General features: G+C 33.8%; 1 protein-coding gene across 5 annotated transcripts in view; it reads left to right on the top strand.

The window, feature by feature from the left end:
* The window catches only part of Usp3 (ubiquitin specific peptidase 3), a 92,472-nt gene that overhangs the window by 21,198 nt on the left and 45,918 nt on the right, over nucleotides 1–25,356 (top strand). For 4 of the 5 annotated variants that reach the window (XM_078049500.1, XM_005316666.5, XM_013359382.4 and 1 more), the window contains exons 2-3: nucleotides 12,144–12,204; nucleotides 16,847–16,978. In XM_078049500.1, coding sequence (XP_077905626.1) covers nucleotides 12,144–12,204; nucleotides 16,847–16,978 — 193 coding nt within the window. Of the gene's footprint in view, nucleotides 1–12,143; nucleotides 12,205–16,703; nucleotides 16,753–16,846; nucleotides 16,979–25,356 lie in introns of those variants that run through there. The other variant, XM_078049502.1, reaches the window with a different exon arrangement.

Raw genomic sequence — 25,356 nt, 5'->3', positions numbered from 1 at the left:
ATACCCATTCCCATAATGAACAGCATTGTGGGGATGGGAGACATCAATGATTTTGGCTGCATTCAGGCTGCCTTGGCACCTTTGACAGTTGCTTAGTATAGCTCCATTTCTTTTCTGGACTATATTATGGCTTGGTTCCTGTTTTTTGTGACTTTACCAGTTTCTTTTCCCAATAATTTCAGGGCACTCAAAGACACTTCAGAATATTTAGCATAGCATAGGTTTCTGAGCATGCAGTTCTAAGAGTCTTTATGGTGTATGGAAGATTACATATCTTGCTCCTAAATATAAAAATATAACAGGCTGGGATTGTAACTCAGTGGTAGAGTGCTTGCCTAGCACATGTGAGGCACTGGGTTTGATCCTCAGCACCATGTAAAAATATAAATAAAGTTATAAAAATGCTTAATAGTTATATAAATATAATTATATATTTATATATGTGAATTAGAGGATAAATTGGGTCAGAATGGAATATATTTCTACCTATGTACTGGAATATATACACACACACACACACACACATATATGTATGTATGTATGTATGTATGTATAATTTTTATGATGATATTTACCCTGTCCTCAAATTCTAGTAACACTTTCACTATTGAAACTCATATCGAGTTTGTGTGTGTATGTTTTAACAAAAGCCACACAATTTAAAAATTTTTATTTGATTATGTTTTGCAAATCCAAAATTATGATACTGGATTTTTAGTTTAATTTACTACTTGTGCTTGAAAATTTAGAATAAGTCCATTTTATTAAGAAAAATTTATAATTACAGTTTCTTTAATTTTTTGTTTTCTTTTTAAATTTTTTATTCTAATTTTTATATGACAGCAGAATGCATTACAATTCATATTATACATATATAGCACAGTTTTTCATATCTTTGGTTGTATACAAAATATGTTCACACCATTCGTGTCTTCATACATGTACTTATGGTAATGATGTCCATCTCACTCCACTCTTTTCTGCTCCCATTCCCCTTCCCTTCCCCTTCCATCCCTTTGCCCCATCTAGAGTTCCTCTAATCTTCCCATGCTCCCCCTCTGAACCCCACTATTAATCACCCTCCTTATATCAAAGAAAACATTCAGCATTTGATTTTGGGGGATTGGCTAATTTCACTTAGCATTATATTCTCCAACTCCATCCATTTACCTGCAAATGCCTTGATATTATTCTCTTTGATTGCTGAGTAATATTCCATTGTGTATATATACCACATTTTCTTTATCCATTCATCTACTGAAGGGCATCTAGGTTGGTTCCACAGTTTAGCTATAGTTAATTGTGCTAATATAAACATTGATGTGTCTGTGTCCCTGTAGTATGCTGTTTTAAATTCCCATTTATTGGGTTATTTGTTTTTTAAGGGTGTTTAGCTTTTTGAGTTCTTTATAAACCCTACAGATTAGTGCTCTATCTGATGTGTACATGGTAAAAATTTTCTCGCAAGTTGTAGGCTCTCTATTCATCTCACTGATTGTTTCTGTTGCTGAGAAGAAGCTTTTTAGTTTGAATCCATCCCATTTATAAATTCTTGATTTTAATTCTTGCGCTATAGGAGTCTTATTAAGGAAGTAGGGGCTGGGGTTGTGGCTCAGTGGTAGAGCACTTGCCTAGCACAGGCAAGGCCCTGGGTTCTATCCCCAACACCACATAAAAATAAATAAATAAAGATATTGTGTCCAACTACAACTAAAAAATAAATAAAAGAGTTTTTTAATCTCTTCTTTGATGTCTTTTGCAACTCATTGTTCATTCAGTAGCATATTATTTATTCTCCAGGTGTTGGAGTAGCTTTTTTTATTTTTTATTTTATTTCTAATTTCATTCCATATGATCTGGTAGAATGCAGGGTAGTGTCTCTACTTTTTTATATTTGCTAAGAGTTGCCTTGTGGCATAACATATGGTCTATTTTAGCGAAGGATCCATGTGCTGCTGAGAAGAAAGTGCACTCATTCACTGAGGGATGAGTCAGTTAAGTCTAAGTTATTGATTGTATTATTGAGTTATATAGTTCCTTTTTTCAGCTTTTATTTGGATGATCTATCCAGTGGTAAAAGAGGTGTTAAAGTCACCCAGAATTATTGTATTGTAGTCTGTTTGACATTTGAACTTGAGAAGAGTTAGTTTGATGAATATAGATGCTCCATTGTTTGGGGCATATAAATTTATTATTATTATATCTTGTTGATGAATGGTTTCCTTAAGCAGTATGAATTATCCTTCTTTATCCTTTTTGATTAAGTTTGGCTTGAAGTCTGATTTTTTGGTATGAGGATGGAAACCCCTACTTGCTTCTTCAGTCCATGTGAGTGGTACGATTTTTCCTAACCTTTCACCTTCAGTCTGTGGATGTCTTTTCCTATGAGATGAGTCTCCTGGAGACAACTATATTATTAGGTCTTTAATTTTTAATCCAATCTGCCAGTCTGTGTCTTTTGGTTGGTGAGTTTAGGCCATTAACATTCAGGGTTATTATTGAGATGTGATTTGTATTCCCAGCCATTTTGTTATTTATCTTGACTTGGTTTCTCCTTTGATTAGTTTTTCCTTTAGTGTAATACCTCATTTTGCTGATTTTCTTTTTTTATTTATTTTTTAATTTTTAAATTTGTTTTAATTAGTTATACATGACAGTACAATGACTTTGATAAATCATACATTTGAATCAGGGGGGATATAATTTCTCATTTTTCTGAGTGTACAGGTTGCAGAATCATATTGATCATGCAGTCACATATATACACACAGTAATAATAATGTCTGTTTTATTCTTCTATCTTTCCTATCCCCCTCTCCCCTCCCATCACTTCTTTCTACCTAATCTAAGGTAACAGTATTCTTTTTTTTTTCTCTCACATCTTCATACATGTATTTTGTATAATGATTGTTTTTCAGTTCCTTTTCATGGAATATTTTGCAGAGCATGTTCTGTAGTGCTGGCTTTCGAGTTGTAAATTCTTTTAACTTTGGTTTATCATGGAAGATTTTTATTTCATTATCAAATCTAAAGCTTAATTTTGCTGGATATAAGATTCTTTGTTGGCATCTGTTTCTTTCAGAGCTTTATAAAGTTGTTCCAGGATCTTCTATCTTTCAGCGTCTAGGTTGAAAAAATCTACATATAATCTAATTGGTTTCCTCCTATATGCAATCTGATTTCTTTTCTCTTGTGGCTTTTAATATTTTTGCCTTATTCTATATATTAGAAATTTTCATTATAATGTGTCTTGGTGTGGATCTGTTGTGATTTTGTATATTTGGCATCCTGTAAGCCTTTTGAGTTTGGTTTTTCCAATTCATTCTTCATGTTTGGAAAATTATCTGATATTATTTCATTGAATAGATTGTTCATTCCTTTGGTTTGGAACTCTATGCCTTCCTCTCTCCTAATAACTCTTAAATTTGTTCTTTTTATGCTATTCCATATTTCTTGAATGTCTGCTCATGGTTTCTTACCATTTTCACTGTGTGGTCTACATTCTTTTCAAGATTATATATTTTGTCTTCATTGTCTGAGTTCCTGTCTTCCAAGTGATCTAATCTGTTGGTGATGCTTTTAATTTGGTTTATTGTTTCTTTCATTTCAAGGATTTTTGTTTTTGTTTTTGTTTTAGAACCTCTATCTCCCTATTGAAATACTCTTTTGTTTTCTGTATTTGTTTATGTAGCTTTTTGTCAAAATGATCTTTTACTGCCTGTATTTGCTCTCTCATATCATCCTTTAATTCACAGAACATTTTAATTATGTACATTCTAAACTCCTTCTATGTAATTTCTTCTGCTGTGCTGGCCATGGATTCTAATAATGTGGGTATCTTCATTTGTTTGGGGCACTTTTTTCCTTTGTCTTCATATTGCTTGTGTGTCTTCCCTTCTAGCACTGTGGATCCTAGGCATTACTGTTTTTACCCTGTAGGCTTATAGTGCCCCTGTAGGGTTCTAATACCTCTCCTTTGAGGTGAAGGACAGTGTTAACAGATCCCAATATAAACAATATACACCCTAAAAACAAATGCTTGCTATTAAGACATTTACAATTTGGTCACAATGTACAGAAATGGTAAATTCAATTATTATCTGCAGTTTACTCAGTAGGTTTATAAAATATGGGTTGCTAATATAATAATTTCTGATGGTGGACAAAGAACTGGGGGTGAGGAATAGGATGATATGCTGAGGAGGTAGGAGGTGAGAATATAGTTATTATATCTTATGAAGCGTAAAAGAAATCTAAAGAGGAAGATTAGTAGCAGAAGTAATTTTCCATAGACAAGTAAGTGGGAAGACAGTAGAGTACATAAAACAAACACACATGTGTTAAGAAAAAATTTTAAAAATGTTAAAATACTAGAAATGGTGGAAAAAAATAAAAGATACAAACAAAAGAATATACAATACAACTGTAATATACTATTCAGACGTCCCAGTCCTCAAAATCCTAATTCATGCAAAGTATTTTGTTCCACATATGTTGGGGATGTGAGAGCAGGAGAATAGAGAGGGAGAAGAAAAAAAATCTTGAAGGAAGAAACAAGGATTGTTTGGGTTGGAGATCAATATCTTTCCTGCTTCCCCTCTCATCCAATAGTGGTGTCCTCTGTTGTTAGCTGGTATATCCGACGTGAGGAAGGTGAAGATAACCAGGGAGTCACTGTGCCAGGGTAGCCGCTGCTGAGAAAGGGAGGAGTTAGAAACTGGGTACCTGGCCAGCCAGAGTTCCAAACTAGGGGTTGCCCCCACTAAAGATGGTGATGAAGGTGATCCAAGATGGAGGTGCCTGCTTTCAGTGATGGGGTATTGGGTATGGTGGGGGAGCCAGGCAATCATGCTGATGATGAGTTCAGAGACAGCTCAGTGGAGTGCGGTGTGTGGCCGTTGACTGACTCCAGATCCTATGCCCTAGCACAAACCTGTAGTCTCAGCTACTTAGGAGGCTGAGACAGGAGGCCCTTAAGCTTAAGGAGTTCAAGGCCAGCCTGGGCAATATAGTAAGACCTGTCTCTAAAAGTAAATAAAAGGAAAAAAAACAAACCAAAAGTTTGTCAGTCTTCTGATTTTATCTGCTTTGCCATAGTCTATGATTTCAAAAACAGTATAAGCTTGAGTTTTTGCTTTGTTGCTTACTAACTTAGCAAATTGTATAACTTTATGTACCTCAATTTCCTAATCTATAAGATAGGCCAAATAGTAGTTCATATCTCTTTGGATTGTAGAGCATCAAATGAAGTGTAATATTCATATATAGTCTTGCTATACAGTATATGCTACATACAAATGGCCTTTCAAGAATATATATATATATATATATATATATATATATATATATATATATAGTTGTTGGTGGATCTTTTTTTGTTGTTTTTTAATTTGTATTTGGTGCTGAGAATCTAACCCAGTGCCTCACTCATGCTAGGCAAGTGCTGTACCGCTGAGTTACAACCCCAGTCCCACAAATTTTGACTTTTTTTAAAAGAAATAAATTATGGATATTTTCTTATGGGTTGCTAATATTTTGAAAATGTTGTGCTTTAAAAATTGTATGTAGGGTTGGGGTTCTGAGTTTTCTTGTTATGTCAGCATGTTTGTAACAGCTTTGAACAGGGATTCCACATACTTCCTTCCCACACTTCTGTGTAGTGAGTTGCTAATACTGAGGAGAGCAATATGGTGGGAATGTATTGGCTTCAGGGATGATGGGAAGCAGGGGAAAAAACCTGAAAACCACAGGTTTAGAAAATTATACTACATTAGCAGTTAATCTTTTGTAAGCTCTTTAAGAAAATTGGGTGGAAAGTAGAATTAGAAGATTTTATTTATAAGGGAGGATGAAATGATTGATTTGTTTAAATTTTGCCAGGTCGATGTCTTTGAATAATTTTACAATTAGTAGGGACAAGGTCATTGCCTACTCTTCATTTTACAATGAAGACATAGACTCAGAATAGTAGGAATATTTGCACTTTTATAAGTAGTAATGGTAGAGCTAGGACTAGAATCTTAGATCTGATCCTCGTTTTTCTGCATTCTTGAGAAAAGCAGAGCTTTTTCTCTTAGTTGAAACAACTCTGAATAATGTATGCACTGTAAATGACTTACCTATTAGTACTGTATGCTTGTATTACTTTGTGTGTAGACAGTGATGAATTTTTGTTGTAAACAGTAATTGTCAAAAATATTAGAATTCCAGAATTGTTGATAGTCTTTGAATATCATAAGTCCTTTATTATTAGGTTTTATATAGTGACTACTAAGAGGATATTGAAAATCAATGTTTATGTATAAAGAATATTATACAGTATTCAGTGTGGGTGCCATTTTGTCTTTCAAGCAGAACCTGAAAATGTTTGTGTGAATAAGCCCTTAAAGCACAGAATTTCATAGTTCTGCCCTTTGTTTCTCAGATTGCTATTTCCTTCACATGAACAGTAGTGAGTAAAACCAATTTGATCTGTAGGTCACTTAAATGTTTTTCCTCTGCCTCTGAGCCTCCGGTTTCCAGGAAAATTAAAGCTTTGGACTTTAGGAAGAAGACATGAGTTTGAGTCATGTTTTAGAGGTGGGACTCTTGTACCCATTTTTCCAGCTTGTGTTATAGCTTCTGCCTTCTGGAAAATAGCCCAAGCTCTAGAGAGGATCAAGATGTTCTTCATTCCTACCAGGCACAGGTCTTTTTCCCCCCAACTTGAAGAGCTGGAGGCAGAGATGGGAACAGGGAGAGAGAAAGATTCTGGAGCTGTCTAAGAAGAGGAGAAGAGTGAAAGGAATCCTCACAGTGCCAGTTATTGATCTAAGATACACAGAAGCTGAGAGATTAAATTGAAATTAGGGTTAGGAGACTCTAAGGAAATGGGAGAGCTTTACTAAAGGAGAGGATACATTGGTTTGGAAAAAAATTATAATCTGAATGAAAGATGAGTCTTTATTTATGAAATGCTGAATGACCTTGCTATGGTCAAGTGTAACTGTTTGCAGAATACATTGCATGGTTTCTTTACCTTGGCATCACTTTGAGATATAATTAGGTATATTAAAGAGCTCCTATTAATTTACAGATATCACTTTATGAATTTCCAGGAGTTTCCATCTTTCTCACTTTCTCTCAAATACCAGCATTGAAGACTAAAAATATTTTTTAAAAAACCCTTTGATTTAATTATTTTATGTTTTGCTGAATAGATACTGTATTCAGAACTTAAAAATATTTTATTATGTGTGTGTTTATCATGTGTATGTGTATGTGTGCATGTACCAGTATTTAAGTTTCATGTAGCATTTTATAGAAGAGCCTAGAAACTTTTAATTCTGTTTCTATGGGAAATGCATTCATACTACAGATAAACTTTTGAAATGTATCTGTCTACAAATTGGAACTCCTTTTAATAATAAGACATTTTCCCTAAAGGTGTCCAAAATAAATGATATTAAGATGATCTGTAGTATTCTGTCACTCATGCTATGATCTTTCTTTCCTTCATTTTAATTTTTCTGGTACTGAAGATTGAACCCAGGGCCTCAAGCAAGCTAGGCAGACACTCTACTGCTGAGCTACATCTCCATCCACCTGTTTTATTCTTAACAATAATGGAGAATTAGTTTAATTTAAAGCAAGTATCCTTCATCTTATAATTGTCTTGGGTATACTAACAGTTCTTAAACTGGGGTAAGGGGTATAAACAGAGTAAATATTTCCCAAAACAATGCTATTTATTGGCTTCAGAATCCCCTATAATATCCCTATTCTCTATAGTTTTCTAGTCATTACATTTTCTTTTTTTTGCTGTGAATATATTATACTCTCAGGGAGTACAGTCGATTAAATAGCCAAGACTAACTGCTCTATCACACATCAACTTTCTTATAATAAATGATAGAAGATATCAGATTTCTTGAATCAGTGAAGGGATTTTTGTTTTTGTATTTTTATTTTTAGGTTTATTAAAAAGGCACAGTCACTTTTTCCAATTTTTTGGAAGTTCAGAACCTTATTTCCTTTTATTTTTTCTCTTCATCCTTGCCTTAAGAGTATTACATGTAGGTATCTTCTACTTAGGTGCAATTCATATATAAAATCAACCATTTTTAAAAGGGAACAAATTCAGTAGCATTTAGTACATCCATAGTTGTTCCACAACCACCACCTCTGTCTAGTTCCAAAACATTTTTATCATTTCAAAACCCATACCATTAAGGGATTATTTGAATTCTTTCCCCCTAAACCTTAGTGTATCATTTTAAAATTTGTAACTCAGAAGTTTTAAGAATTAATAATAGTTTTTGACCTATTTTAAGTCCAGAGATATAATACCCTGTTTTAAAAGCAATAATGTGAGAAAATGCACTCATATAACAATAGAGGAAAAATAAGATCACAAAACTGCACTGTGTGTATGTTTGTAACTATAAAAAAGGGGAAAAGGAACACTTGGTAGGAAACACTCCAAATCAAAAGGAAAAAAGGAGAACATCCTGCATAATTTAAAAACTCTTTGAATGCTTAACTTGGGCCTAAATCTACTACTGTAATATAATTATTTATTTTAGAATACTAAAAAATTTTGACAAGAGCTGGGCCAGGTGACACATGCCTGTAATCCCAGTTACTTGGAAGGCTGAGATAGGAAGGTTGAAAGTTTGAGATCAACCTGGGCATTTTAGGAAGACCCTGTCTTGAAACTAAATGAAAAAGGCCTGGGGATATAACTCTGGCACCCCTGAGTTCAACACCCAATTTTCCACTGTAACACACAAGCTTCAACGTTTTTTTTTTTTTTTCCAGATTGAGTTACAATGTTTCTTAATATTTGCTAAAACAAAGACTTGATAGAACAAAAAAGCATAATATTGTTTTCCCAGTCCTCCAAAGTATACCTCAAACCATGAATACCTATTCAAGTAAGCTTTGTTCTAATGTACTTTTATTTTTTTGTACCAAGGATTTAACCCATAGCACTTAACCACTAAGCCACATTCCCCACCCATTTACTTAATTTATTTAGACAGAGTCTCAGTTGCTGAGGCTGGTCTTGAACTGTGATCCTTATGCCTCAGCCTCCAGAGTCACTGCGATTACATGTGTGCACCATGGTACCCAACATTTTAAAGTACTTTTTTATTGGACTTTTTTCAAACTATAAAAATGTCATATTCTTTTCATGTGAGGCTAACACTACAGAGATGTGCAAATACAAAGCCAATGGTCTTCCCTTACAATAGTTTTCCCATGTATCTGCCTAAATAATGATTAACAGTTTGGTAGGCATTCTTTTAGGTCTTTCCGTCATGCAGCTTTACATGCATGTGTAATAGAATTGGACATAGTTCAGTAAAACACTCAAATATCTTCAAGGACAGCCTTGTCAATTAAGGTAAATGTGTGACTGTATTAAGGAAAAGGAGGGCCTTTGGCTAACTTGAAGGGGATTTTCTCTCTCAAAGCTTTCATTTTCAAAAACAGTTCAAGTCCTATTCTGGCCAGATGGGAGAGTCTGTTAGACAGAATGTCACTTTATTCTGCTTTTCCCCTTCCTTCTCCCCTCTTATAGGAATACAGAATGGGCATAATCAAAGATTTATTTGACTTATTAATGAGGGAACCAGTAGAATGGTAAAGTTGGTTCCCAGAGCATTTGGGAACTTATGTATATAGATACTAAGGAAAGCATTGGAATCAAATGGTTAGACTAGATACAAAGTTGGTTAATAATCACAGGATCATAATGATGGGAGTTTGCTGTCTAGAAATTGTCTCTACAAAATAAAAATCTACAAATTAATCTGTATTATCACAGAATTTGGAACTAAACTACAGTAAAGGGCAGGTCAAACAATGGTATTATAATTAAATATCTTTGGAAGAACTTGTTAAAATAAATGTTTCTGGATACATTAAAAGGGTACTTTATTCTTTTTTTATTGGTTGTTCAAAACATTACAAAGCTCTCAACATATCATATTTCATACATTTGATTCAAGTGGGTTATGAACTCCCATTTTTACCCCGTATACAGATTGCAGAATCACATCGGTTACACATCCACGTTTTTACATATTGCCATACTAGTGACTGTTGTATTCTGCTATCTTTCCTATCCTCTACTATCCCCCTCCCTTCCCCTCCCATCTTCTCTCTCTACCCCATCTACTGTAATTCATTTCTCTCCCTTGATTTTTTCCCTTTCCCCTCACATCCTCTTATATGTAATTTTGTATAACAATGAGGGTCTCCTTCCATTTCCATGCAATTTCCCTTCTCTCTCCCTTTCCCTCCCACCTCTTGTCCCTGTTTAATGTTAATCTTTTTCTCATGCTCTTCCTCCCTGCTCTGTTTTTAGTTGCTCTCCTTATATCAAAGAAGACATTTGGCATTTGTTTTTTAGAGATTGGCTAGCTTCACTTAGCATAATCTGCTCTAATGCCATCCATTTCCCTGCAAATTCCATGATTTTGTCATTTTTTAGTGCTGAGTAATACTCCATTGTGTATAAATGCCACATTTTTTAATCCATTTATCTATTGAAGGACATCAAAGTTGGTTCCACAGTCTAGCTATTGTGAATTGTGCTGCTATAAACATCGATGTAGCAGTATCCCTATAGTATGCTCTTTTAAGGTCTTCAGGGAATAGTCCGAGAAGGGCAATAGCTGGGTCAAATGGTGGTTCCATTCCCAACTTTCCCAGGAATCTCCATACTGCTTTCCAAATTGGCCGCACCAATTTGCAGTCCCACCAGCAATGTACAAGTGAAAAGGGTACTTTATTCTTGATTTGCCTTATTTACAATTTCTTGACTGTGAAAAAGGCTTGTGATAGATGATAATGCAAGAAAGATGAAAGTAGGCACCAGATTTTGGAAAAGCATGGTTTCTTACACTAAGAAAATTAAACTTTATTTCTAACAGATGTTTATTAAGTTCCTACTAAGAGCCAGGTGTGATCCTGAGTGTGTGGTTGTGCTGTTGGTATCCTGCCCATATCTCTAGGAGGCTGACTAGTACTTCGAAAGGGGTTTTATTAGGGTATCATCTGAGAAGCTGCTTTTCTCAAAATATGCATGTTCTTTGTATTTCTTTTTATTTGGTGGTACTGGGGATTGAACCAGCGTCTCATGTAGGCTAAGTAAGTGCTCTACAACTTAGATACATCTTCATCCTTGTACTTTTTCAATCCTAGTGTTGTTATCTTTGCCTCAGTGGAATAGAGGTGTTTTGAAAAAGCTTTTCAAGTAATTTTGTGTGTGTATGTGTGTGTGTAGGGATAATTGGGATTGAACACAGAGGTCCTCTACCACTGAGCCACATCCCCAGCCCTTTTACTTTATTTTGAGACAGGGTCTTGCTAAGTTGCCAAGGCTGGCCTCAAATTTGTGATCCTCGTGCCTCAGCCTCCCCAGTTGCTGGGATTTCAGGTGTGCATCACCATGCCTGGCTTCCAGGTGATTTTATATTGCTCTTCTTTTGAAAATCATGTACTGAACATATTTTTAATCAAATGAGTAAAAAGCAAAGAAAAATTTAACTAGAATTTTAAATGTTTTCTTACTCCTCCTTGCCAGTCCTACTCCTGTAATACCTAAAATAATATTACTTATATCTGATTATATCATCCTGATTATAATATTAGCAAGAATTATATGCCATTGTCATGTATTTTACACAACTGAGAGTTACTTTTTTAAAAATTAGGCTTACTCTTCATAACTATAACCTTAGGGTGTGCCTCTTACTAAATATACTGAAATAGTTGTTATTTATAGTGGTAAAGGACCTGCATGGCAAAGATGTATGATTAGAAGACTAGACTTAAAATAGACTATCATTAACTTGTTGGAGACTGTGGTAAAAGGAAATAAGTAATAAAGGAGAAAAGTATATGTGTTTAACTTGTGGTTAAGCTATTTGAATTAAATAAACAATTAAAATAAGCAGCTGTAGTGGACATGCACTTATATTATTTTCAATGCAGCTGTTTGTATTTGCATTCACAAAGCAAGGTTTTATGACTCATTGCACCTAAACAGCCTCGGAATTTATAACTTGATCACAGGATATGTGTTACAGATTAGGGGAGAAATTGAGAAATAACATGATATAATTGCTATATTGTATTTTTCTTTTTATTAGTGTGCCGGTCCAACAAAAGCCCTTGGGTCTGTTTGACTTGTTCAAGTGTCCACTGTGGAAGGTAGGTGGCATACTTGTTACTTCACTACCCTATTTGCTTTTTAATATTTGCCTTTAAGCTTTATGTCAAAGTTTATTGACTTGGATTTGTTAATCATAGCATATAGTTCTTTTCCCTCTCCAACTGAATCTTTTTGTTCTTTGGTATTAACTGGGAAAATCTATGGAAAAATGCTTCATATTGATACTTAGAAGAGTTAATTTGATTATCAAGATAATCTGTTAGTAATATTTGGTTGGAAAACAAAACAAGGGAACTTTTTTCTTTTTTCCTTCCCTCCCTTGTTTTCTTCCTTTGAGATGGGGTCTCACTCTGTCAAAAGAATATAATTGAACTCCATGTTCTCCATGTTTCATCTATTATATGCCCACCTTAAAGATAAAATAACTCCCTTTGAAAATGACCTCACTGTAGAGTTGTTTATTCCTAAGATATACCAAATGTTTCATTGTTCTATTAAGACATTTTGCTTTCTATGGACTTAACTTCACCTACCCCCACCGCACCCCAGATTTAATCCCAAACATTTCTTCCCAGTTTTTGGCTTCAAAATGATATTAAATTTTTTGACACTTGTTCTAATATATACTCAAATATCAACCTTTATGTTCTTTTAGCCACAATAGCTTATTTATTACTACTGCTCTTTTAGCTTAGAAAATCTACTTTGAAATTATTAGAAGATGAGAAGTCATACCAAGTCACACAGGCTGAAAATGTGTTGTGCTTATCTGGAATATTTCCCCATTGTTATCTTTAGATCCTCGTTGCATGAAAAGAACATCTTTGTTCACTTCACTTTTTTTTTTTTAACCCCACATATTAAGTTCTGGAATTGAGTGTTCTTTCCACAGACACTTAAGAGTACATTGGAAATGTTAACTGCTTCTCTTAATTTTGGCTGTTGTGGTTTTAAAATCTTTAGGATTTAGGAAACTTGAAAGTACTTTGTACAGATAACTTTTTAAAGAGAAGAAAAGTAGAAGCATTTAAATTCTGTACTCAAAGAGACACATTCCTCTCCTAGATTTTGTGAGGTGAGAATTATAATGCAATAAAATTTATCTAGTTATGTCTTCTTCTTATCTTATAAAACCTAAAAATCTTAAAGATCATATGCCAGTAAAAAGACCTCACAGATTTTTGAGGAAAAAATTGGAGAATTAATGTTCTCAATAGCAAGCAACAAACAATTCTCTAGGTAGATTTTTGGAAAAACAAATTGAAAAATGTCTGGACTCTGCAGGTAGATTGTTTCTAATTATAAGCAAGCTTAAATTTAGACATTTGACTTAGCTTCAGAGAAATATGTTTAAGTAAGTAGAATATTAACAGTAGCCTGAATTTAGATATCCATTTTATGTAGCTGACTAGCTAATTTTCATAAAAGACAATAATGGTGGTAAAACATGTAATTCTAGGTGTTGATTGCTAAATGTACTGATTTTTTAGTAATTTTAGTCTACTTGTCTAAAGTTGAATATTCTTTCAACTAGGAAACATAGTTTATCAATAGCATATTTGAGCTACATATTCTGTTGGTCTTCATAATACCTCCTATTTATTTTTTTGTGATTTTAGTTAGCAATCTCTGACACATACGATGAAACTTTCCCTCTTGTACTATAGGCCAAAATCTCTACAGTATTTAAAATCCGAAACTCCATGAGGGAAATATTTATTTTTATATAAGCTAGCTAGTTTATATAAAACTGTTAACTTTTTTTTTTTTTTTTTGCTATGCTGGAGTTCAGCCCATGGCCTTATGCATTCTAGGCAAGCACTGTAACACTGAACTATATCCTCAGCCCTTTTTATTTTGAAACAATTTACTAAGTTGTCAAGGTTGGCTTCAAATTTTCTATTCTTTCTCAGCCTCTCAAGTTGTTGGGATTACAAACATGTGCCACTGCATCTAATTCAAAACTGTTAACTTTTGACTAACGTATTTGGGTATTATCCAGTTACCAGTTAAGATTGATGATCTTAATGTCATCAATAGTCACACTTCTGACTTTATCACTGACATTTATAGGAACCATTTGCACATCTAGTGTATTTGGAGACTGTAGTATTGTAATTAAACGAATGATTGTATGTGCACTATGTAAAGATGACGAGTTTTCAAAAACTTGAAAGTGGTAATGTCATTTATTATTATTGTTCAGTATTAATTTTTTTATTCTAAAGGTACTCCCCATCATAAATAGTACCATTATTTTTCATAATATGGAGTATAAATATAAGAATAGAAATTAACATGATTAGATGTTGAACCTAATAGCATAGTTTGCCTTTTTAATTAGTGTTTCTTGACCTATGCAATGATGTATTATCTCAAAATATTTGCTTAATGTGTCTCTTTTTCTAAGCAATTCTGTTGTTTGAATTCTCAAGAAATAGTAGTTAAGCATAGAAAGGAAAATGCTAATAAAATACATTCATTCATTTTGAGTCATGGACTAATATAATCACCTGATAACCTGTTAAACACAAGTACTATACTGTTACCTCTATTTATGAATAAGAAAACAAGCACAGAAAGATTAATAACTCACCTAAGCTCATATCCCAGAATGTGATAAAGGTTTCTTTTGAACCCAGTAAATGTAGTTTTGGGGCTTATACTTTTAACAGTTATTTTACTTTAAAATTCATTGTACTTCACTTGTGGGGACCCATGTATATACCTAAGAGTTAATTGTATTTAAAACATTTAAAGTTGTATCAAAAAAATGGAAAAAGAGCCTGGTGTTGTGGCACACACCTATAATCCCAGCAGATCTGGAGGCTGAGGCAAGATGATCTTGAATTCCAAGCCAGCCTCAGCCAAAGGGATGTGCTAAGCAACTCAGTGAGTCTCTCTAAATAAAATACAAAATAGGGATGGAGATGTGGCTCAGTGGCCAAGTGTCCCTGACTTCAATCCCCAGTACCCCACCCCCACTTTCAAAAAAAAGGGGGGGAGAGTAAAATTAAATTTTGAGTTAATATTGCCTTGAATGTGTTCCATTTTCCTGGGATATAGAAGGTAGGTTTGAAGTTACCATAACTGTCCTACTTTCCCTAAGGTAAGTGTTGCTTTGGTACAATTAATGTGCTTCATGGTGAAAATGTTGTCTGAACTCTCTAAGCTTGTTTATTTTGGTGCCATTTAACCCAGATTTGTTTTAACTGTTTAAGTAGACTTTGCCTTCTACAAATTGGCTGCTTTCTAGGACCTGGCAAGTTTTGTGTTATAGGGTTTCCGTAGTGGCAGTGTAGTATTGTGTGGTGTTCAGGTAAAGGTGTGGATGAATTTACATGTATACATGTGCATATGAATCCATACTTGATTTCATTTTGCGTGCTTTAATAAAATGATTTATTATATCTGTATTGAAAAATGTTATAAAATTTGTATGAATATAATCACCCTTTGATAATCTTTGTCCATGTAGAAAAATAAGTTTTATAAACTTAAGATGATTTGTGTTTTATTTGGATTGTTTCCAAATAAATGTGTTTCTGTCTAAGAATAGGTGATTATTCAGGCATTCAAACAAAAGATCTGAAGCCAAGTCGATGAGAAAGAGGATTATCCTTTTTTTCATTTTGACTGACATATTTAAGCTATGACCCTGTGGAAAATGGTTGATTACTTTCTTTACAGAACTTATCTTTGGTAATTGCTCAAGTTGGGAGCTAAAAATCTGAAAAATTTAGAAAAAGAAAAAAGTTATAGCAAAAGCATCAGCAGAGAAATTTGTAAGTGATAATAATATCAGTGATACTGACATTGATCTGCATGGGTAATCCCTTTGCTTGCCTGGCCCTAGTCTAATGAACAATTAAAAGTAGACTGCAGACAAGTTAAAAAAAATTAAAGAGCCGAAATAAACTTCTTAAAAAAAAATAAGCTGACCTTAGGGGTTGTGGGTATTCTTGCCTACAATTTGTGAGGCCCTGGGTTGATTTTGACATAGTATACATTCATGGAGTATAACTTTCTATTCTTGTGGTTGTATACTATGTGTAGTTATATTGGTCATGTATTCATAGAAAAGTAGGAACATATATTCATAGGAACATAGGAAAGTAATGTCCAGTTCATTTTATTGTCTTTAATATTCCTGTTCCTCCTTCCTTCCCTTCATTCTCCTTTGTCTAATCCAATGAATTTTTATCCCTCCCACCCCATTGTGTGTTAGCATCTGCATATCAGAGAGAATATTGGGCTTTCGTTTTTTTTGGATTGGCTTGTTTCATGATAGTTTCCAGTTCTATCCATTTACCTGCAGATGCCATAATTTCATTCTTCTTTAGAACTGAGTAATTGAATGAATGCTTTTATAGTTCTTTCTTGTTTCAATTTAATTAACACTGAATTTTATTATCTGTTTTTTTTTTTGGCGGGGGGGTGGTACTAAGGATTGAACCCAGGGATACTCTACCAATGATCTACATCCCCAGCCCTTTTTATGTTTTATTTTGGTACAGAGTCTTGCTAAGTTGCCAAGGCAACTTGTGATCCTACTGCCTCAGCCTCCTGAGTCACTGGGATTATAGGTGTGTGATACCATGCCTGGTTTATTATTTCTTAGTGCTTTAATTTTCAGAACAATATTTATATTGCAATAAACTTTCATTTGGTTTTTATAAGGTATGTGAATGGCCATGCAAAAAAACATTATGAAGATGCACAAATACCCTTAACCAACCACAAGAAGTCAGAAAAGCAAGATAAAGCTCAGCATACAGTGTGTATGGATTGCAGTAGCTACAGTACATATTGGTAAGTTAATATTTTCTGGAAGTGATGTTTCATATTGTCTGTGTGCAAGTGTGCTCTTATCTTCTTTACCTTTCCCTCTCCCTAAGCCAGTTGTTATTGCCATTACCTCCTTTTAGTCTTGTTAGATTTATAGGGGATAGGAGCCATCAGGAGTACCCTTTTTAATTCATTCAGATTTCACTTTGCATTGTTTCTTTCAGCTTCTAGGCCTCCTCTTTTTTCCCATCCCTCTGCTCTTTGCCCATCCCATTAAGCTTCAGAGAAAGAAAAGGATTTCATTGTTATTATTCATTATAATTTGTTTTGTGTTGTTTTAAACCGAAGACTAATATAACGACCCATATTTCTACTGTCCACTTAACAATTTGTCATATAATCTTAAAAAAATTATTTTCATTGTTTAAAAGATTGTTTTGACAATCTTCCTTCTCTTGGAGCGGTTCTCTTCTATGAGAGATAAATGTCAAGAATTTGGTATGTATCCTTTCAGGCTATTTTTTTTAAGTATTTCAACTTTTAAATAGGGGTTAGAGGCCCAGTGTCTTTTGTAATATAATATACATCTTTATTTCATGAAATGATATTAAAGTAGTATCTATTTTTGTGACTTAGAACATGTTGTTTGGGTTACAAGTGAGGTTTAACAATTCATATCTATTTGGTATGCACAGAAAACATAATTTTTTGGAGTTTTGATTTTGGTGTGAAATATTTCCTTCCTTCCTTGACTAGCAAAATATGATGAAAAGTTCTTGTTTTAATCATTTTAGCTTTAGTTCTAACAGTTGTTGATTTTGAGGGGAAAACAATAAAGATGTTAAAGGGTGCCTTCAGAAAGAGATTTTCTTGCCATATAGTTCTTGAATGTTATATGAAAGTAATAATGGACAGAAAGGGATAAAGTCCAGATACCATTTTAAAAATTATAATTTGTTATATATGACAGCAGAATGCATTACAATTCATGTTACATATATAGTGCACAGTTTTTCATATTGCTGATTGTACACAAAGTAGCATCACACCATTTGTGTCTTCATGCATGTACTTAGGATAATAATGTCCATCTCACTCCACCATCTTTCCTACCCCCATACCTCCTTCCTTCCCCCCGCCTCCACTTTGCCCTATCTAGAGTTCGTCTATTCCTTCCATGCTCCCCCACCCAACCCCAATATGAATCAATATCCTTATATCAGAGAGAACATTCAGCATTTGGGTTTTTGGGATTGGCTTACTTCACTTAGCATTATATCCAGATACCTTTTTTAATTTACATTTTCTACTGAAGTTTTGTGCCAATCCTTTTCTGCATTTTCTGTATATTATCATTAGAGAAAAATGCCCATTAAAGGGAAGAAAATAGTCAGTGGTTTTCAGATCTTTTCAACTTTAAAAGGTGTAATCTTACTAATTTTTTGCTATTGAATAAATCTCTTAGGGTTTAGCCTTTCAGACACCTTCTCGTTCAGTGATCCTTTATGTAGGTGTCTAGACCTAGAAGAGAGAGCATCTAAAGGTACACAAAGATTTCAATTAAAATCAAAGTCTTCCTCAGATCTTTATACAACTAATGCTCAGTTTATTGTTATTGGCTACTGCAGCATACTCTTTTCTACTAAATTTAAGCATATTAGTCAGGCTGTTGAAGTATTTCTGGTAGTTCCCCAATCCCTTAGAAAACTAGAATTACAGAGCTACTTGATTTATACAACCATGTGTTTCTGTATATTTGCAAGTATTTCTGCTTTAAAAATAGCAGTCATTAGCCAGGCATGGTGGTATATGCCTGAAATCTCAGCAGCTTGGGAAGCTGAGGCAGGAGGATCCAGAGTTTAAAGCCAGCCACAGAAACTTAGCAAGGTCCTAAAGCAACTTAGCCGGGCCCTATCTTTAAATAAAATAATTAAAAAGGGCTGGGGATGTGGCTCAGGGTTAAGCATCCCTGGGTTCAATCCCTGGTACCAAAAAACAAAACAAAACAAAAAAACAGAAATTAGGATCATTGTTGAACTATCTGTCACACAATTATTGTCTAAAGTCATATCAACCTGTGTGTGTACCAGATGTTGAAAACATTCATTTTGATCTTCATTTAGCAATATGCATGAAATACTTAATGGGCAACTTTGGAAATCTCTATTAAAATCTCTGATATATCAAGTTTGCAGTTGGTGTTCTTTCTATTGGTAAGATTCTGAGGAAATAGTGATTATCTGAATGGAGTGAAATTAAATATTCATAGGGCTCTTTAAAATATAGATCATATGTTTTAATAGATTTACTTTTTATATTTTAGGGGAATACTTTTTTTACTTTGAAATTGAATTTAATTTGTTTTACATTGATACAGTCTGGTAAAGTATATGTCATTTCATGGATGAATTGGAATTAAATGGAAAATCTTAAACCTTGGGGAGTGTATACCATGGTGGAGGCTTTTTGACCAATTGTCAGTCTTTTGTGTGAAGTTATACAGAGCTGCAAGTGTGTGGATACCCAGAGCTTCTGAATTGCAGGAAGGGATCTGCAGCTGGTTGGTCCCATTATCGCCTCATTTGTGGATTAGAACAAAATGCCAGGTTACCACCCTGTATCACTTACCTATCAGCCTGAAAAGCTTGTTGTAAACTGATGAAATTATAGTTTAGGTTCCTCATACCTCAATTGTTATTAAGTAAGCAACAAAAAATTCCTCTTTCTGTGTGTATAGAATGTATATGTATTAATACATTTTAGATAATTTTACTTCAGATTATGAATTCTCCTTGTATATTTTTATAGTGGCTCATCTGAGTGATTTGTTCAGTAGTAAAAATATTAATGTATTAAGTTTAATGTATTTGATTATTAAGTATTTTGACTTTAGCTAATGTTGAAACTCGTTTTTAAAAAGCATCATGCTCTGTGCTTTAGAGAAGTAAGATACTCTGAGGTTTATTAGTTTTTCTGTCTTTATTTTCTTTTACCAAGAGTCCCTGCCCTGCCTTTTCTTTGCACAATCTTAATGAAATTACTATTGAACTCTTCCCTCTCCTGCTAGCTTCAATTGCAGCTGTATATAATCTCTCCTGAACTTATATCTCTTGGGATATTTGTAATTTCCGTTGCATGTTAGTTATTTGTAAATGTCTTTGGAGACTGAAGAAAACATATCTCGGATCTTTGTATTTTCCCCAGTATTCAGTGTCTGATGTGTTTGAAAGACTGAGTTTTATTATCTTTCCAAAATGGGGAAGGTTATACCAAATCTATAGTATTGTGTCCTCTGATCATCTTGGAGAACTGAAGAGTCACAGGACATTTTTCTTGAAGAAGACTTAAATCATGGCCTTGGTGAGGTACTTTATTTCCTTTCCAAGATGGACACCTTTCCAGAACACCTCACCTCAGTTCTGATTAAGTGGGCCATCCAGAGAAGAAACACATACTGTATTAATTAACCAAGCAGACAATATAAAATAAGTCATGACTTCAAAAGAGAGAAAGCAGTACCAAAAGGAGTAATTCTGGTCTGAACCAGGGCGCTTCTCCTTGAGGAGATAACCAGATTAATATGAAACTGAGAGGAAAATGAAAGTTTAAGTAAAAATGAAAACCTTCCTAAGAGTTTTACACAAGGGCTAGTGTTTAGATTATTGTGTAATAAGTAATATTTTCTCCCCTTCCACCCACTTTCTTCCCTAACCAATACAAATAGAATTGTATATGATGTACACTATTGTGATTAAAAAGAAGCAAAGATTAAAATACGAAGTTTTGATTTAAATATGTAGAAATTTGGAGTTAATCGGTTTAAAATAGTAAATAATTTCTTGACATCTGACATAGTCTTGTCAACTTTGAATCCTTATCAACAATAGTTAAATTTCTAATAATGAAGAATTATGGAAGGAATATTAAAAGTAAATTACTGGCTGGATGTGGTTACTCTTAGGTAACTGGGACCACTACTGTAATCCTAGTGGCTCAGAGACTGAGGCAAGAGGATCACAAATTCAAAGACAGCCTCAGCAATTTAGTGAGGCCCCAAGCAACTTACTAAGACCCTGTCTCAAAAGAAAAAATAAAAGGGACTATAGATACAGCTCAGTGATAAAGCACCCATAGGTTCAATTTCTAGTACCTAAATAAATAACTAGGATTCTGTTTCCTGGAAGATAATGTTTTAAAGCATCCTTTCAAACAGAAATATTATGAAATGTGAATGTCTGAAAACAGGCTTGTATTTTCAGAATTTGAACACTTATAATAGCAATTTTAATTTATATTAACAGAAATAAAGCTATTATAGGTTTAAATTGATTACTGCATTTTTTTCTAAGGCAGTTGTGATTTAAAAAAGAAATATCTTTTATTAACTCTCCATGTAAACTGTTTAGAAACAAATTTCCTTGCTTCCCTCCCTCTATTCTTTTGTTCCTTTCTTCCTTCTCCCCTCCTCCCTCCCTTCTTTTCTTTTGATACTGGGTCTTGCTATGTTGCCCAGGCTGGCCTGGAACTTCTGAGCTCCAGAGTTGCTCATGCATAAGCCTCCTAGGCAACTGGGACCACAGGTGCTGGATATACCTGTTATAAACAGTTAGGAAACAGGGAGAGTTTTGTTTATTTAAAAATATAGCTTAAAAAGAAACTTTCTAGCAGAGGTGGCCTAAAATTAAAAGGCTTCATTAATAAGTTGTATAGAAAAAATTTATTTACTTATGACAAAAGACATAATTTTTTCTCTGCAGGAGTTCTTTTAATTTTTTATAATTATTTGATGGCAAGACATCAGAATTCAATAGAAGAAAATGTAAACATGTACTTTCTTTTTAAAGGAATTCTTTTAGATTTAAAAATTTGAAAGTTTGAAATATATGAAATCATTAGAATGTCAGCTTGCTTTTTTTCCCCCCTCTAGTATCTTTTATAATAAAGATATAGGTCAAATTTGCCTCTAAACATCAAAATTTTTTTAAAAATTAAATTTAATGTAAGAGCTGCTGCTTTAATGGAAAATATTCCTTTTTAGGGGTACTTTTTGTATAAAAATTTTTATTTTTAGTATTAATGTTACATATGACTTACTATATAAACATAGTTTTGTGGGAAGGAGATTAATGTACCTGTTTCTTTGCTGTTGCTTAAAAAATCAGGTTATTTGTATGATAATGCCTTATTGTTTCAGATGAGTGAAGAATGGTTGGATTTGGTATATTTTCTTAGTTAATGAAGACTATGATGTGGAATCTTATGACCTGGGTAACTACAATAGCATTAACAATAGAAATGGAAAAACTCTTTTTTACAGTTTTGAAGCAATTTAGCAAGACCCTGTCTCAAAAGAAAAAGTAACTTTTCTCTGAGCAGTCAAATATGACTGGTGTGACTGAAGAACTGAATATTTTGTTTCATCTTACTTAATATAAATAGTCATATTTGACTAGTTGGTAATATTGGATAGTTTAGCTCAATATTTTAAAATTTAAGGTTGAGTACATTAATGTTATGAAACTCTGAAAACCTTAAGACAGAAATCTGATAGAAACTCAAAAACAAGGAAATATGCCAATTTCACTATTTAAAATAATTGTAAATAACTATAACTTAAAAGCAAATCTAACCGGATGTGGTGGTACATGTTTACAATACCAGTGAGTCAGGGGGCTAGGCAGAAGGATGGCAAGTTCAAGGCCAGCTTTGGCAATTTACTGAGCCGCTGTCTCAAAATAAAGTGATGAGGATTTAACTCAGATAGATTGCTGCTAGTGTTCAATTCCCAGTATTGCCATAATACACATACATACATATAAATTTAACCTAGTAAGGTATATCAATATCAAAAAGAAGCTAAATCCCTACCAAGTAAAATTAATTTCACCTAAAGACTACCAATATTCATTATTAAAGGAAACCCTAATCTGGGCGTAGTAGCATCTGAGTGTAAACCCAGTGACTCAAGACTGAGGCAGAAGGATTCCAAGTTTGAGGCTAGCCTTAGAAATGTAATAAAGCCCCAAGCAATTTAGCAAGACCCTGTCTCAAAAGAAAAAATAGAAAGGCCTGGAGATAAGTATCAGTGGTTATTAGTACACCTGGTTTCGGTCCCCTGTATAACAACAACAAAAAAGAGCTGGGGGGTGTAGCTCAGTGATGGAGTATTCCTAAGCAACTAAGTGAGAATTTGTCTCAAAAAATTAATAAGAACTGGGGATGTAACTCAGTGGTAAAGTGCCCTTGGATGCAATCCCCAGTACTCTCTCCCACAGCAAAGAAAACCTTAGATTATTGCATCATTAGAAGCAAAACATACATTTATAAAGAGCCAGTTCTCATTAAAAAAAAAAAACCCAGTAACATTGAAATAAAAGGAAACTATTAAATTTATCTTTTATCATCTGCTTCCCCACAAAAGAGAAAGCAAACATCATATACTAAATTGTGAAATGCTAAAGCCATTTCCATTTTATCAGAAATAAGACAGAAATACTTCCTATCATAAGAGACATGATTGTCACTTATTAAACAATGTTTTGACAGTTCTAGCCATTATAATAAGATAGTAATTGAAGTAATTCATATAAATATTGGAAACAAAATATGTCTGTTTTCAAGTTATATGCTTGAATTTCCAGAAACCCTCTTGGGACTCTAGTAGAAAACAGCAACTAGAATTAATATATTAAGAAATTCTGGGGGCTGGGGATGTGGCTCAAGTGGTAGCGCACTCGCCTGGCATGCCTGCGCCCGGGGATCGATCCTCAGCACCACATACAAATAAAGATGTTGTGTCCGCCGAGAAGTAAAAACTAAATATTAAAAAAAAAAAAAAAAGAAATTCTGGAGGGCTGGGGTTGTGGCTCAGTGGTAAAGTGCTCACCTAGCAAGTGTGAGGCATTGCAATCGATCCTCAGCACCACATAAAAATAAAGGTTATTGTGTCCACCTACAATTAAGAAAAAGTATTAAAAGAAAAATAATTCTGGAAAGTTGATTGGTGATAAATATACAAAAACTAGTAACTTCATTTTTGTTAGCAGTCATCAGTTCAAAAATCTAAAGGACCAAACAAAAAGAAATATTAAACAGAATGACAAGAATATCAACTATATATAGAAATAAATGTATTAAAAGTATGAAGCAAATATATACATGCACATGCATGCACGGGCACACATACATTCGAATATTCATTGAGAACCTGCCATGTGCCAGAGACCAAAAATGTTTTGTGCATGGATCTCCAAAATACTGCACTGACAGTGTGGGAAGAAAACACATTTAATTAAAGGCCTTTATTTGAGGGAATAAAAACTTTGGCAAATATTTAATATACTTGCTGCCACTGTTCTATAAATTTGATTATTTGCAATGAACTACATAGTTTCCTGAACCACTTTTTCATGTGATATCCTCACTCTGTGTTCATTTTAAGCATTTAGCAGTTTGTATATGCTTAGTTAAATGAATTTACTTAGATTGGCCAAATAGACATTTTAAAGATTTTTGTAAAATAAAATCTTCAAGATACTAGTAATGTAAACACTGTGAACAAGAGCATATTGAAACACTTTCCTACTCTGAACTCACTAATAACATTAAAGCAAATCAAAGCATAAAGAAACATAATGAAAAAATTAACTTTCATTTTTGCTGTTTATCAGAGCAAACAATATTTGAAATAAGATGTGATTTTATCCATTTTCTACCTCCCTAATTATAATTACAACTTGTATTTGACATGAAAATTTACCTGCCATTTGTTATATGTTGACTACATGATAATAAAATCATTTGTATTCATTATGTTCTTAACAGCAGTATGCATGTAATATCATATTATACATTATACATTTATTAACTATTGACTGAAAGAAATGTAAAACTATTTTAAGATAATATTTGGCTCAAGGAATTTGGATTTGAGACTAATCTTTACTTAGCCATAGATGATAGTGTTGCTTTCACAGGTGTTGGAAGCAAAGAACCATACTAAATTCTCTCTTTACTTTCCCTTTTTATACTTTATTACCTAATCTGACATCTCTAATATGTTGTTTATTATTTCTAAATATTAATTTTTCTTTTTGTTTTGGGTGGGGGTACTGGGGAATGAACTCAGGGGCACTGGACCACTGAGCCACATCCCAGCCCTATTTTATATTTTATTTAGAGACAGGGTCTTGCTGAGTTGCTTAGCACCTCGCTTTTTGCTGAGGCTGGCTTTGAACTTGCAATCCTTCTGCCACAGCATCCTAAACCGCTAGGATTACAGGTGTGCACCATTGGGCCAGCCTTTTTTTTTTTTTTTTCTTCTTTTTTACCCCCCTCTTCAGATTGGATAAACCTTTTGCCATTTTTTTTAACAAGAAGTTTATTTAAACAACAAGATGCTT

Source organism: Ictidomys tridecemlineatus, chromosome 5 (genome assembly GCF_052094955.1).
Source record: "Ictidomys tridecemlineatus isolate mIctTri1 chromosome 5, mIctTri1.hap1, whole genome shotgun sequence".
Classification (NCBI taxonomy): Eukaryota; Metazoa; Chordata; class Mammalia; order Rodentia; family Sciuridae; genus Ictidomys; species Ictidomys tridecemlineatus.
This window is presented reverse-complemented; position numbering and strand designations above follow the sequence as displayed.